The 12,500-nt window shown below is 42.9% G+C and overlaps 3 protein-coding genes across 3 annotated transcripts; 1 reads left to right on the top strand and 2 right to left on the bottom strand.

Annotated features, from left to right (window-relative positions):
* Positions 1 to 454: 454 nt before the first annotated feature.
* LOC141484284 (histone H2A) lies at positions 455 to 1,002 on the bottom strand. Its single transcript, XM_074179374.1, has one exon. The coding sequence runs from the start codon at positions 930 to 932 to the stop codon at positions 558 to 560; it is 375 nt and encodes a 124-aa protein (XP_074035475.1). The 5' UTR covers positions 933 to 1,002; the 3' UTR covers positions 455 to 557.
* Positions 1,003 to 6,007: 5,005 nt separating this feature from the next.
* LOC141484286 (histone H2B) lies at positions 6,008 to 6,387 on the top strand. Its single transcript, XM_074179376.1, has one exon. It carries the CDS (start codon positions 6,008 to 6,010, stop codon positions 6,377 to 6,379), a length of 372 nt encoding a protein of 123 aa, XP_074035477.1. The 3' UTR covers positions 6,380 to 6,387.
* Positions 6,388 to 9,370: 2,983 nt separating this feature from the next.
* On the bottom strand, positions 9,371 to 9,833 carry LOC141484289 (histone H3). Its single transcript, XM_074179380.1, has one exon. The coding sequence runs from the start codon at positions 9,779 to 9,781 to the stop codon at positions 9,371 to 9,373; it is 411 nt and encodes a 136-aa protein (XP_074035481.1). The 5' UTR covers positions 9,782 to 9,833.
* Between the last annotated feature and the right edge of the window lie 2,667 nt (positions 9,834 to 12,500).

Below are 12,500 nucleotides of genomic sequence, written 5' to 3'. Positions count from 1 at the left end.
TAATAATAACAACCTATTTTTATATACTCGTCATTCATTTCTGCAGATATTGAAATGTATGTATGCATTCATCTATGCTATATAATTTAATTAGGTATAATTTTTTTTTGTTTTCATTTATTCATTCCAATTTACTCATGATTGTCTATATTGTAATTCCACGAACAAGAATGTATAATATTTCTATGGATATTGTTATGTTTATTCATTTGTATACCTAAATCTGATATTACTGCATACATTTTATTTTCATCACGAATAAACGTACAGACATTCTGATATTTGATTTCAGCAAATAGAAATCACTTGTTTCGGCACGAAAATAAGAAGTTGAACAATAATAATATTATTAATCATGTATACATGTATACGTAAATATGCGCAAGCAAGAAAGAAACAATCGCATATCGTGCTGCGTCAACAATTGTATCGAAAAGCGATGACAAGAAAATAAAAAAAAAATATATGCAATTGTCGAATTCATTAGAGAAAATCGTTGTGGCCCTGATAAGGGCCGATATTTTATTTGTCGCTTTCCTCTCTCAGGAAATGTGTACTTATGCCTTCTTTTCGGTTTTTTTCGGTAACAAAACCGCCTGAATATTGGGCAAAACACCACCTTGAGCAATGGTTACTCCTGATAACAATTTATTGAGTTCTTCGTCGTTTCGAATGGCCAGCTGTAAATGTCTAGGAATGATACGGGTTTTTTTGTTATCGCGAGCCGCATTACCGGCCAATTCCAAGACTTCAGCTGCCAAATATTCCATTACTGCGGCTAAGTAAACCGGGGCGCCGGCACCAACTCGTTCGGCATAATTTCCCTTACGAAGGAGTCGATGAATACGTCCTACTGGGAATTGGAGTCCAGCCCGACTGGAACGGGACTTTGCCTTTCCCTTAACTTTACCTCCTTTTCCACGTCCAGACATGTCGAATCGTAGATTAGTATTATATATCGGATAAATTTAAAGAATTCACTGAGAATTATTCGATGTTGCTCTAACAGTAGCTTTCTATACAATGATTTCTATATAGAATCGACCTGTATTAATACCGTCCTACCGACCAATGGGCGTTCTCGAACGCTCAACTTTCCGGTGGGCGGAGCCTACTAGAGTTCCAGTTACTATCTGAAATAGTGACGACAGAGTGGCGTCTTTTACATACATAAAATTCGATTGCTGAACCTCATTGAGTGCAGACGTGTCTGAGCGATTAAGTGTTTTCTCCAATTTATTTAGTGAATGTGGCAGCCGTGCGGCGGTGTGTTATTTCTTGCTATAAATAGCGCGTTCGTTTTGTGCGTGAGCAGACGACCACACTTTTGGTGAGTACGTTCAAAGATATCATTTCCGTTGCGTTCTTGGTGCTCATACTTGTTTCTGAGTGTCCGAAAACAAAGCTTTGAATTACGGCAGTATGGAGGAACTGCTTTGTAGCCTGGCAGGGAAGGAGAAGGGCGAAATTATTGGCTTTATAAGCCAATTAATTTCAGCCCTTGGCCTGTCCCAGTCAGACCTGCTTGGCAGAGCTTCGCCAGGCCCTGGGGACGACTGTCAGTCTACGACAGGTCGTAAACAGGGAGTGGCTAAGGCCCCGACTGGCCGTAGGAAAGCTAACTCGGACCGAGACTACAGCGACAGCGACAGTGTAGCCTCCTTCTCCTCATCAGTCTCGAAAAAGAGACGCTTCAATGATGGATTTCCTCCTCTTCCATCAGTGTCAAGACGCCGTATCGACGAATGGATACGGCACGAAAAAACCGAAGTCAAACAAGTACTATCCAAAAAAGAAAAGAAGCTCAAAAAAAGAGCAATGTTACAAAATGTTCAGGCAGAGGCTCGGAATTACTATTCCGAGTCCGAGACCTCATCACGTCAAGCGGCCCAAAATCAGGCCAAAGAGAAGGCCGCACCTAGCGAAAGCGCTAAAAGCGGCCCCAACGAACCTGAAATCGTTGAAAATGTTGTCGAGATGGAAGATCTCGACGCAAATGCAAACGAGGGTGCTTCTACTACGGGAAGCACCGTCAAATCAGTTCATGGCGAGGAGCCCACCCCCCCTACCCCTCTGAAGCAAGACATCCCGTCTACGGCTTCAAAGGCTAAAATTCCACCTATTGTTGTCCGACAGAAGGACAAATGGGTACCACTGTTGAAACTGACGACTAGAGAGAACATCAAGTTCTCGAAAGCCGTCAATTTACATGACGGGATAAAAGTTCAGCCGGAGTCTCCTGACGACTATCGGCGGCTGGCAAGGCTTTTGGTGAGGGAAAAAATCCCTCACCATACTTACTCGCTCCCCGAAGAGCGGCAACTACGTGCCGTCATCAGGGGAGTGCCAGAGCACCTGGCAACTTCCGATGTGCGTGAGGAGCTTGAATCAAAAGGCTTTGACCTCACCAGCGTCACGCGCATGAAGCGCGCTGGCAAACCTATGCCTCTGGTCCTCGTCTTACTAGACAGGGATCAGAAGCATATTTTTGAGGTCAAAGACCTCTTGTGCGTGAAGGTTCAGGTCGAACCCCAACACGCGAAAACTTCGGTGGGTCAATGCCACCGTTGTCAACGCTTTGGACACTGCCAACGCAACTGCTTGGCAGTGCCCATCTGCGTTAAATGCGCTGGCAGGCACTTAACCAGTGCCTGCAAAAAGACCAAGGCTGACCCCCCGAAGTGCAATAATTGCAAGGGGGCTCACACAGCCAATTACCGTGGCTGCCCCGCGTACCCAAAGGTACAAAAGAAGGGGCAGACCACAACAAGGAAACCAGCCTCCTCAGGGAGACCTGCGGGGTCTGGACGCGTCCAGGAGGGGGTCAGCTTTGCAAAAGCTGCATCTAAGGGCGCAAGTACTGCAAGTACTTCTGCAAAGCCCACCTCCCCTCGACCTGAACCCTCACCTCAGACTCAGGGGGTTTCAGACATCTGTGCCGCACTGGACCAGATGAAAAAGTTATTCGTCAAATTCCCCGTGTTACAGACAATGTTCACGGTGAATACAAGCGTGATGACCGGAACTGCCAATGTCTAGACAACCAACGTTGCCTAGATCTCTGAAGATAGTTTTTTGGAATGCCAATGGCATTCGAACAAAGAAGCTGGACTTCGAAAACTTCCTCATTGAAAACAACATAGATGTGGCTCTAGTCCAAGAGACACATCTAAGGAACGAATCCATTGTCATTCCAAATTACAGATTCTTTCACAGAGAACGTGTTGGACGTGCTGGAGGGGGAGTCGGCATTTTTGCCAAGCGATCCCTGCAGTGTGTCCAATACGGCATTGACAGTGCTCGGTTGCACGGTACTGAGGCCGTGGGGGTCGAAATTCAACTGAGAAGGGGTTGTCACAGAATAATCTCGGTTTACAACCCTCCGAACATTCGTCTACTCCCAGAATCTCTGGATGAACTGCTGATGGGAAGCAACATTCCGACAATTGCTGCTGGCGACTTCAATGCCAAGCACAGACCTTGGAGCAGAGCCACAAATCGAAACGGCCAAGCGCTCCATGCGCATGTTGACAGACATGAATATCTCGTGCTGGGACCAGATGAGCCTACGTACTATCGCGGGCAGACTAGGCCTGACGTACTAGACATCGCGCTTCTCAGAAACGTCACTCTGACCAGTGAAATTTACGTTCTGTCGGAACTGGATTCTGATCATAATCCAGTAATCCTGGTACTGGGCGATGATCTTCCTCCCCCTGAATATCGCGTGAGATCTAAGACGGACTGGGATGTCTTCACAGCCCAGCTCGAAGAGATGCGCGCCCCTCCTGAGGTACTCGACTCTCCCGACGAACTCGACGCGGCAGTTGAGCGTTTCGAGCTTTCCGTGAATGATGCGTTTCGAGCGGCCACCTCCAGGGAGGAGTGTCCGCTGAAGAGCTACAACGAGTTTCCCCCTCGTATCAAAGCCTTGATACGAGAGAGAAACCGCCTGAGAAGGCTCTACCAGCGAACCCTTTTCCCAGGGGACAAAACAGCGGCGAACAGGATGGCCAATCGTGTCAAACAGGCCATCAATGAACACCGAAACGAAAGGTGGGAAGAGCTCTTGGAATCCTTCGAACCTGGGAGTGACGAGCTTTGGCGAGTCACTCGTAGGCTCAGGGGGAAGAAGACTGCTCTCTCACCCATTCACGGAGAGCGCGGAGTGTGCTACTCCCCCGCCGACAAGGCGTTAGCCTTTGCAGACACGATGGAACGTCAGTTTCAACTTAACGTTGACGACGACGACGACATCGACCGCGATATGCTGCTGGAAGACCGGGTTCACCGACTTCTCAGGGAGGATGACGACGACGACATCCGTCCAGCTTCTATGGAGGAGCTGAAGGGTCTCATCAAGGCTGCGAAAGCAAAGAAGGCTCCGGGAGCCGATTCAATAACTAACAAGTTGTTGAAGAGACTCCCGGAAAACAGCGTTGAATTCTTGCTGAGTCTCATCAACAGTTCGTTGGCCCTCAGACACTTCCCTAGAAGGTGGAAGCATGCGATCGTCGTCATGCTCCCGAAACAGGGTCAGAACCAGCTGTTCCCGCAGAACTATCGCCCGATCAGTCTACTCTCGTCGGCGGCTAAGCTGGCTGAAAGAGTCGTACTGCAAAGACTCAACGAAGAAGTTGAGGACCGAAATGTTCTGCCTAATGAACAATTCGGCTTCAGGAGAGATCACTCCACTGAACTACAGGCTCTAAGGTTGGTCGAGAACACCATCAGCGAGCTGAATAACAACAAAAAAGTACATATAGTACTTTTAGATATTTCAAAGGCCTTCGACCGAGTATGGCACGAAGGCCTTATACATAAGCTAAACGCGCTCGACCTACCTCGGGGCCTGGTCCGGTGGATCGGATCTTTCCTGAGAGGCAGAACCTTTCAGGTTAGAGTAGAGGGCTCTCTGTCTGACAACAGAGAGATCCTCGCTGGAGTGCCACAGGGGGCCGTGCTCTCTCCGACGTTGTACTCACTCTATACAAGCGACCTGCCCAGGTCCGATAGAGTGAAGATATCCCTGTACGCCGATGACACGGCTCTACTCTCGTCTTCCATGGGGCGTGAGCTCGGCGTCGTCTACATGCAACGTGCATTGGACGACCTCGAGCGCTGGTACCTCGAATGGAAGATCCGAGTAAACCCGGAAAAGACTCAGGCGATAACCATGGGGAGATTACTATCTTCTCCGGCCAGAAAAGTGAGAGTCTCTGGAAGGGAGATTGACTGGCAAGCGCGGGTAAAGTACCTCGGCCTTTTAATAGACCGTAGGCTCACTTGGAACCCGCACATCATGTACGTTAAGTCCAAGATCGAGGGTCGGATCGCCGGTCTGTACCCTCTGATCAACAGAAAATCCAAGATGAGTCTTAAAAACAAAATTATGATCTACAACTCGATGTTCAAGCCTGTCATCATGTACGCTTCAGGCGTCTGGGGACAAGCGGCTCCGTCCAACATTTCCATTTTGGAAAGGTTACAAAATAAGCTAATTAGGATGATTGTGAATGCTCCTTGGTTCGTGCGGAATGAAGCCATCCGCAGAGATTTGCAGCTGCCTTCCATTCGGCAGTCCATTCAGTCGAGGAATGAGAGAGTTTTCGAAAAAACGGAAACTCACGAAAACCCGTTAGTTAGGGAAGCCACAGATTATGCTGTAGACGACCCCTCCCGATATAGAAGGCCCCGACACTCTGTCGAATGAGGCCCTCATGTCCCCCGTTAAAGGATGAATAACTTTTTCATCCATCCCACCCCAGCCAGGTAGGGGTATCCCGTGAAGGGCGGCACTGATGTCTAAGGACTTCATGCCGTCATCCATCAGTCATGTACCCATTGGCCCATCTCAAGGCCAATGATCAGCCGAAAGGGTAGGGGAGCTGGTCTCCAAATCCTGAATGAACTGAAGATGATCGTCAAGCGTCTTTTACATTGAGTCGAAAGCAAACCTGCACGATAGTACTTGTTTGTTTGATATTGACGAAATTAAATTTTCAGAATGCCACCCAAAGCTAGTGGAAAGGCTGCGAAGAAGGCCGGAAAGGCCCAAAAGAATATATCGAAGACCGATAAGAAAAAGAAGAGGAGGAGGAAGGAAAGTTACGCAATTTATATCTACAAAGTATTGAAACAAGTCCATCCCGATACCGGAATATCCAGTAAAGCGATGAGCATCATGAACAGTTTCGTAAATGATATATTTGAGCGTATCGCAGCGGAAGCCTCCCGTCTTGCTCATTATAACAAGCGATCGACTATTACGAGCAGAGAAATTCAGACTGCAGTACGTCTGTTACTTCCTGGTGAATTGGCGAAGCACGCCGTCAGCGAAGGCACCAAAGCAGTTACGAAATATACCAGTTCGAAATAATTTACTTATTCCGGTCTACGATATACATTCTTAAAAAAAAACGGTTCTTTTCAGAACCACAAAATATTTATGAAAGAATTCTTACAATATCGTTTCGACGCTGAATGATAATTTATTTTTGCTAGGGCGCTAGGTCTCACTCGGTTGGGTTGCCTTGTTATCAGTACATTGTTACCTCCTTTCGTGAAACGCGCGATGATAATAAATAATTTTGCCACCTATATTTAGATGGTGCTTACCTACCTATCAACCTAAAAAGTTAACGTTCGTTACTGTTATACTAGTCATGTACTCTATTACTTATGTTATTTTTTAACGTGTTTTTTATTTACGTGCTAATATGTTGTCTAAAAACGTTTATGATTAGCATTTCTGATTTCGACTATAACATTGACGATTTATATATTTCGGGTGGGGGTGGGTGTGTATTACTCCGTTATAGATAGAGCTCACAGTATCGTCGTTCGTTCGTTCGTTCGTTCGTGTTGTAGTATCGACCTTTTTATTGAAAGTATATTACGATGATTATATCTTATCGAATATAACATTAATAACGTTCGTTATTATTCGAATGCCGTTTTCATCGAACACTTTTATAGGGATAATTTTTGAAAATGTTGATGCTATTAGAAGCGTCGGTTCTTGGTTATAGTCGTGTATGAAGGTAGACACGAGGTCTCTTCGATGCCCCTATTCACTCGTGTATTTATCGAGTATTATCGGCTAATGTATCATGTTTCTATAGACAGTCGCGCCTATGATATTTATTCGAAGGTTCCTTCCAGATCATCGATTACGAGTATTTTCGGAAAGGAATTGTCTGGAGTTACGTCAAAATCATCAATACTTCATATTTCATTGTAATTTACTGTGAGTTGTCGAGGTTTAATATTAGCTTTTTCTTATCAGAAAATATTTTCGGAATACGTAGAATCTATCCACGTTATTGTGCTAGTCGAAGTCTAAATAGGAAACCGGCATTGATTTCGTAAAGAAGTTGATGCGAACATTTCGACAGCAGAATGGAAGCCGTCAATATCGTGTCTAACGAGAATGTCGAGCGTTCAGTCTCCCGTCCGCCTGTGCTTCGACCCAGAATATTTAAACAAACGGAACACCAGAGGACTACATCATTCTCTCTAGACGCCTAACGAGTGTAGCATCTATCTTCCGAGAATATATTGTCAGTTGTTTTTTTACTATGGCAGACATAGAAAATCAGAATTCTTCGGCTTCGGCTAATTCATCTTCGTCGCCGCAGGCACAGTCTACTGCGAAGAAAGAAAAGAAAGTTAAAAATCCAAGAAGTAAACCTTCTCACCCACCTACGTCGGAAATGGTTAATAACGCTATTAAAGGATTGAAGGAACGGGGTGGTTCCTCTTTACAAGCCATAAAAAAATATATTGCGGCGAATTATAAGGCTGACGCAGAAAAAGTGGCACCTTTCATCAAGAAATATCTTAAATCTGCGGTTGCTTCCGGATCATTAGTACAAACTAAAGGAAAAGGTGCATCGGGGTCGTTCAAATTGGCATCGGCATCTTCTGGTTCGGCAAAACCGTCGGCTACCGAAAAGAAAACGTCCGGTACGGCCGGTGCGAAGGCCAAAAAAACTCCCGTTAAACGCGTAGCTGGTGAAAAAGCTAAAACCGGCAAGAAGGCTGCTGCATCACCGAAAGGTAAGAAAGCCTCTCCGGAAAAGAAAGCGGCTGCCGCAGCCAAGCCTAAAAAGGTAACTGCCGAGGATAAAAAGACCGTCGCTTCTAAGGTTTCGTCCGCGACTTCTGCTAGTAAAACCAAGTCTCCTTCGAAAGCAAAGAAAACTAACAAAGGACCAACAAAAAAGCCGAAAGCACCCAAACCGAAAACCGCGAAAGCGACCCCTGCATCGGCATCTTCTCCGAAAGCCAAAAAAGCTGCCTCTCCAAAAAAGAAGAAGTAAATTCTTCTATCAGTTGACTTCTCTCTCCGGCGACGAAGTCTAAGAAAACAAATGGCCCTTTTCAGGGCCACAATTTTTTTTACAAGAATTCGTATATAATTCAACTGTCCAACAAATATATAAATAAATAGTCAGAACTACCTACCTAGCCTATCCCTATAAACAGAAAAAAAATAGATAAATAATATTTCTTCCGCCGCCGCCGCCGACTATCGAATTGATATGAATCGAATAATTTCGTAAAAGAGTAAAAATTAAAAAATATTGCTCTGTCTTTCTATTTCATTGAAATATGTCTTGTGAACAGTTGACTTATTTTCTGATATTGGGATCGTTTCAGGAAAATGAGTCAAAATCATTTCGAGATTTCCAAACTAAGGGTGTTCCATTTGAGAAATCACTGATTTTTATATCTTCAGAATTACTCATCGACTCCTAATACCTCGTTCATCATTTTGGAAATGTTACTCCTCCTACAAGACGACGGAATGTAATATTTTGATGAATCAATAATAGCTTATGTATTCTATGAGACTTGTTTTCAATTTTATAGGGAAATGGCTCGAGAACCGAATAATACCTACTTTTTCTGTATAAACGATCGAATATCTCGAGAACGATTCATTTTTGGTATAGGGTATATTACAAAAAGTCACTCGAGATTTATGCCAGGTATTCAAAAATATGAATCAGAGGAAATTTACGAAAAGATGGTGATGTTATGAGCGATCTTTCATTCAGTGATCGCTTGTTTTTCGTTATTTATCTCAGCCGTTTCTAAAAATGATCTTTTCGAAAGATTCGTTTCGGAAAGTAAAAAATTTCAGTATTATAATCCATATTTGGATCATACTGAACATGTTCTGCAAACACCCGTGATTTAATATTTACGTGATGCGAGTTATTGAAAATATCATACATTCATTCATTCATTCATTCATATCTATCGATAAACGAATTCTTTCATCAATTGCATTTTGTGGTTCTGAAAAGAACCTTTTTTTTGTATATATTTTCAATATATATTGGGATATATATATATGAAATTAAGCTCGTTCTCCGCGTATTCTCCTTGCTAACTGAATGTCTTTGGGCATAATGGTAACGCGCTTGGCGTGAATGGCGCACAAATTCGTATCTTCGAAGAGTCCTACCAAATACGCCTCGCTAGCTTCTTGCAAAGCCATGACGGCTGAACTTTGGAATCGTAAATCGGTTTTGAAATCTTGAGCGATTTCTCGAACTAAACGTTGAAAGGGTAATTTCCTAATCAACAATTCAGTACTCTTCTGATAACGTCGAATTTCTCGGAGAGCAACAGTACCGGGTCTGTAACGATGAGGTTTTTTAACACCTCCCGTAGCCGGTGCACTTTTGCGAGCTGCTTTAGTAGCTAATTGTTTTCTCGGAGCTTTACCTCCAGTCGATTTACGAGCGGTCTGCTTGGTACGAGCCATTTTCAAAACCTATTGCGAATTGTAACGAACGAAATGTATACCGAACGATAGACGGACAACATATGAACTGAGTCGGCTTATACACGCCAACTATTATATACCATCTAGACGAGACGCCATTGGTCCGATTTCCAGTTGTGGGCGGAGTCATGAAATTTAACAAAACCCGACCGAGTTCGGTGTAGAACTTTAGTCGAAGTCTGTCGTTAGTATCACTAACAGTATTTCATTCGTATCGTGCAGTATATAATTTATTCTTAACATTCGAAATGACTGGTCGTGGCAAGGGAGGTAAAGGTTTAGGAAAAGGAGGAGCGAAACGTCATCGTAAAGTATTGCGTGATAATATCCAAGGAATAACGAAACCTGCCATTAGAAGATTAGCCCGTCGAGGTGGTGTTAAACGTATTTCGGGTTTGATATACGAAGAAACTCGTGGAGTACTCAAAGTATTTCTCGAAAATGTTATCAGAGATGCCGTAACATATACCGAACATGCGAAACGCAAAACCGTCACAGCCATGGATGTTGTATACGCCCTGAAAAGGCAAGGTCGAACCTTGTACGGATTTGGCGGTTGAATTTAATGCCTCCCCCTGTATTGTCCTTACCGTTTCCATAAAAAAAAGGTTCTTTTCAGAACCACAAAAGCTTATGAAATGAATTCGTGTGTATTTTTTATATTTTTGAAGTAAGTCTCAGGTCAAGAAAGTAATACAAATCATGAAATTATGAAACAACAAAATTTAATTGACGCTCCGGAGGGGCGACTTCATTGATGATTCCAGTGGCGCATTTGCTTTTTCAGCTGCAGGAAAACCCGGAAAAACCTGCAGCAGCAGCAAGCACCACATCATGTGAACATCTTGATCTACTAATGTCTTCTCTTTTATAAAACAAAATGTAGGGTATCTCCAGAGACTACAGTAAATTTAGAACATCGCCAGAACACTTAGTGACACGACTATCGTCAAACTTAATCGACCTCTGCCCTCCGGTAGCAAGCAGAATATCGGAAGCGTGAAATAAAAATTTGAATTGGAAATTTTGGCGAAATAACCCGAACGGAAAGTGTAGTGAAAATATAAAAGATAACGGAAAGTGTAGTGAAAATATAAAAGATAACGGAAAGTGTAGTGAACGTTTACCTCTGCCTTCCGCGAACAAGCAGAATATCGGAAGCGTGAAATAAAAATTTGAAATGGAAATTTTGGCGAAATAACCCGAACGGAAAGTGTAGTGAAAATATAAAAGAAAACGGAAAGTGTAGTGAAAATTTAAAAGTAGCGGAAAGTGTAGTGAAAACATAAATATACCGGAAAGTGTAGTGAACGTTTACTTCTGCCTTCCGCGAGCAAGCAGAATATCGGAAGCGTGAAATAAAAATTTGAATTGGAAATTTTGGCGAAATAACCCGAACGGAAAGTGTAGTGAAAATATAAAAGATAACGGAAAGTGTAGTGAAAACATAAATATAACGGAAAGTGTAATGAAAGTTTACCTCTGCCTTCTGGGAGCGAGCAGAATTTCGGAAGCGTGAAGAAAATATTTCAGATGGAAACTTTGGCGAAAATAATCGTGAACGGAAAGTGTGGTGAAAATATAAAAGTATCGGAAAGTGTAGTGAAACATAAATATAACGGAAAGTGTAATGAAAGTTTACCTCTGCCTTCTGGGAGCGAGCAGAATTTCGGAAGCGTGAAGAAAATATTTCAGATGGAAACTTTGGCGAAAATAATCGTGAACGGAAAGTGTGGTGAAAATATAAAAGTATCGGAAAGTGTAGTGAAAACATAAATATAACGGAAAGTGTAATGAAAGTTTACCTCTGCCTTCTGGGAGCAGCAGAATTTCGGAAGCGTGAAGAAAACATTTCAGATGGAAATTTTGGCGAAAATAAATCATGAACGGAAAGTGTGGTGAAAATATAAAAGTATCGGAAAGTGTGGTGAAAATATAAAAGTATCGGAAAGTGTAGTGAAAACATAAATATAACGGAAAGTGTAATGAAAGTTTACCTCTGCCTTCTGGGTGCGAGCAGAATTTCGGAAGCGTGAAGAAAAAATTTCAGATGGAAACTTTGGCGAAAATAATCGTGAACGGAAAGTGTGGTGAAAATATAAAAGTATCGGAAAGTGTAGTGAAAACATAAATATAACGGAAAGTGTAATGAAAGTTTACCTCTGCCTTCCGCGAACAAGCAGAATATCGGAAGCGTGAAATAAAAATTTGAAATGGAAATTTTGGCGAAATAACCCGAACGGAAAGTGTAGTGAAAATATAAAAGATAACGGAAAGTGTAGTGAAAACATAAATATAACGGAAAGTGTAATGAAAGTTTACCTCTGCCTTCTGGGAGCGAGCAGAATTTCGGAAGCGTGAAGAAAAAATTTCAGACGGAAATTTTGGCGAAAATAATCATGAACGGAAAGTGTGGTGAAAATAACGGAAAGTGTGGTGAAAATATCGGAAAGTATAGTGAAATTTTCGCCAAAATTTCTCTTTGAAAATTTTTTATCACGCTTCCGAAATTCTGTTTGCTCCCATTAATTCAAGTATCGTCTCACCGTCTCAACTCATATGTTGTAATGGCGAGAAAGCGGTATAGGCCTTACACAAATTTTCACTACACTTTCCGATAAACATTGTAATCGAGACGTCCTGTTGTCAGAACGTTATCCTATAATATTTTAATATATCGATCGATATGCGTATTCAT

The sequence above is a fragment of the Leptinotarsa decemlineata genome, unplaced genomic scaffold (assembly GCF_025532065.1).
Source record: "Leptinotarsa decemlineata unplaced genomic scaffold, Ldec_3_MD MMD2_tig00005466_RagTag_RagTag, whole genome shotgun sequence".
Lineage (NCBI taxonomy): Eukaryota > Metazoa > Arthropoda > Insecta > Coleoptera > Chrysomelidae > Leptinotarsa > Leptinotarsa decemlineata.
This window is presented reverse-complemented; position numbering and strand designations above follow the sequence as displayed.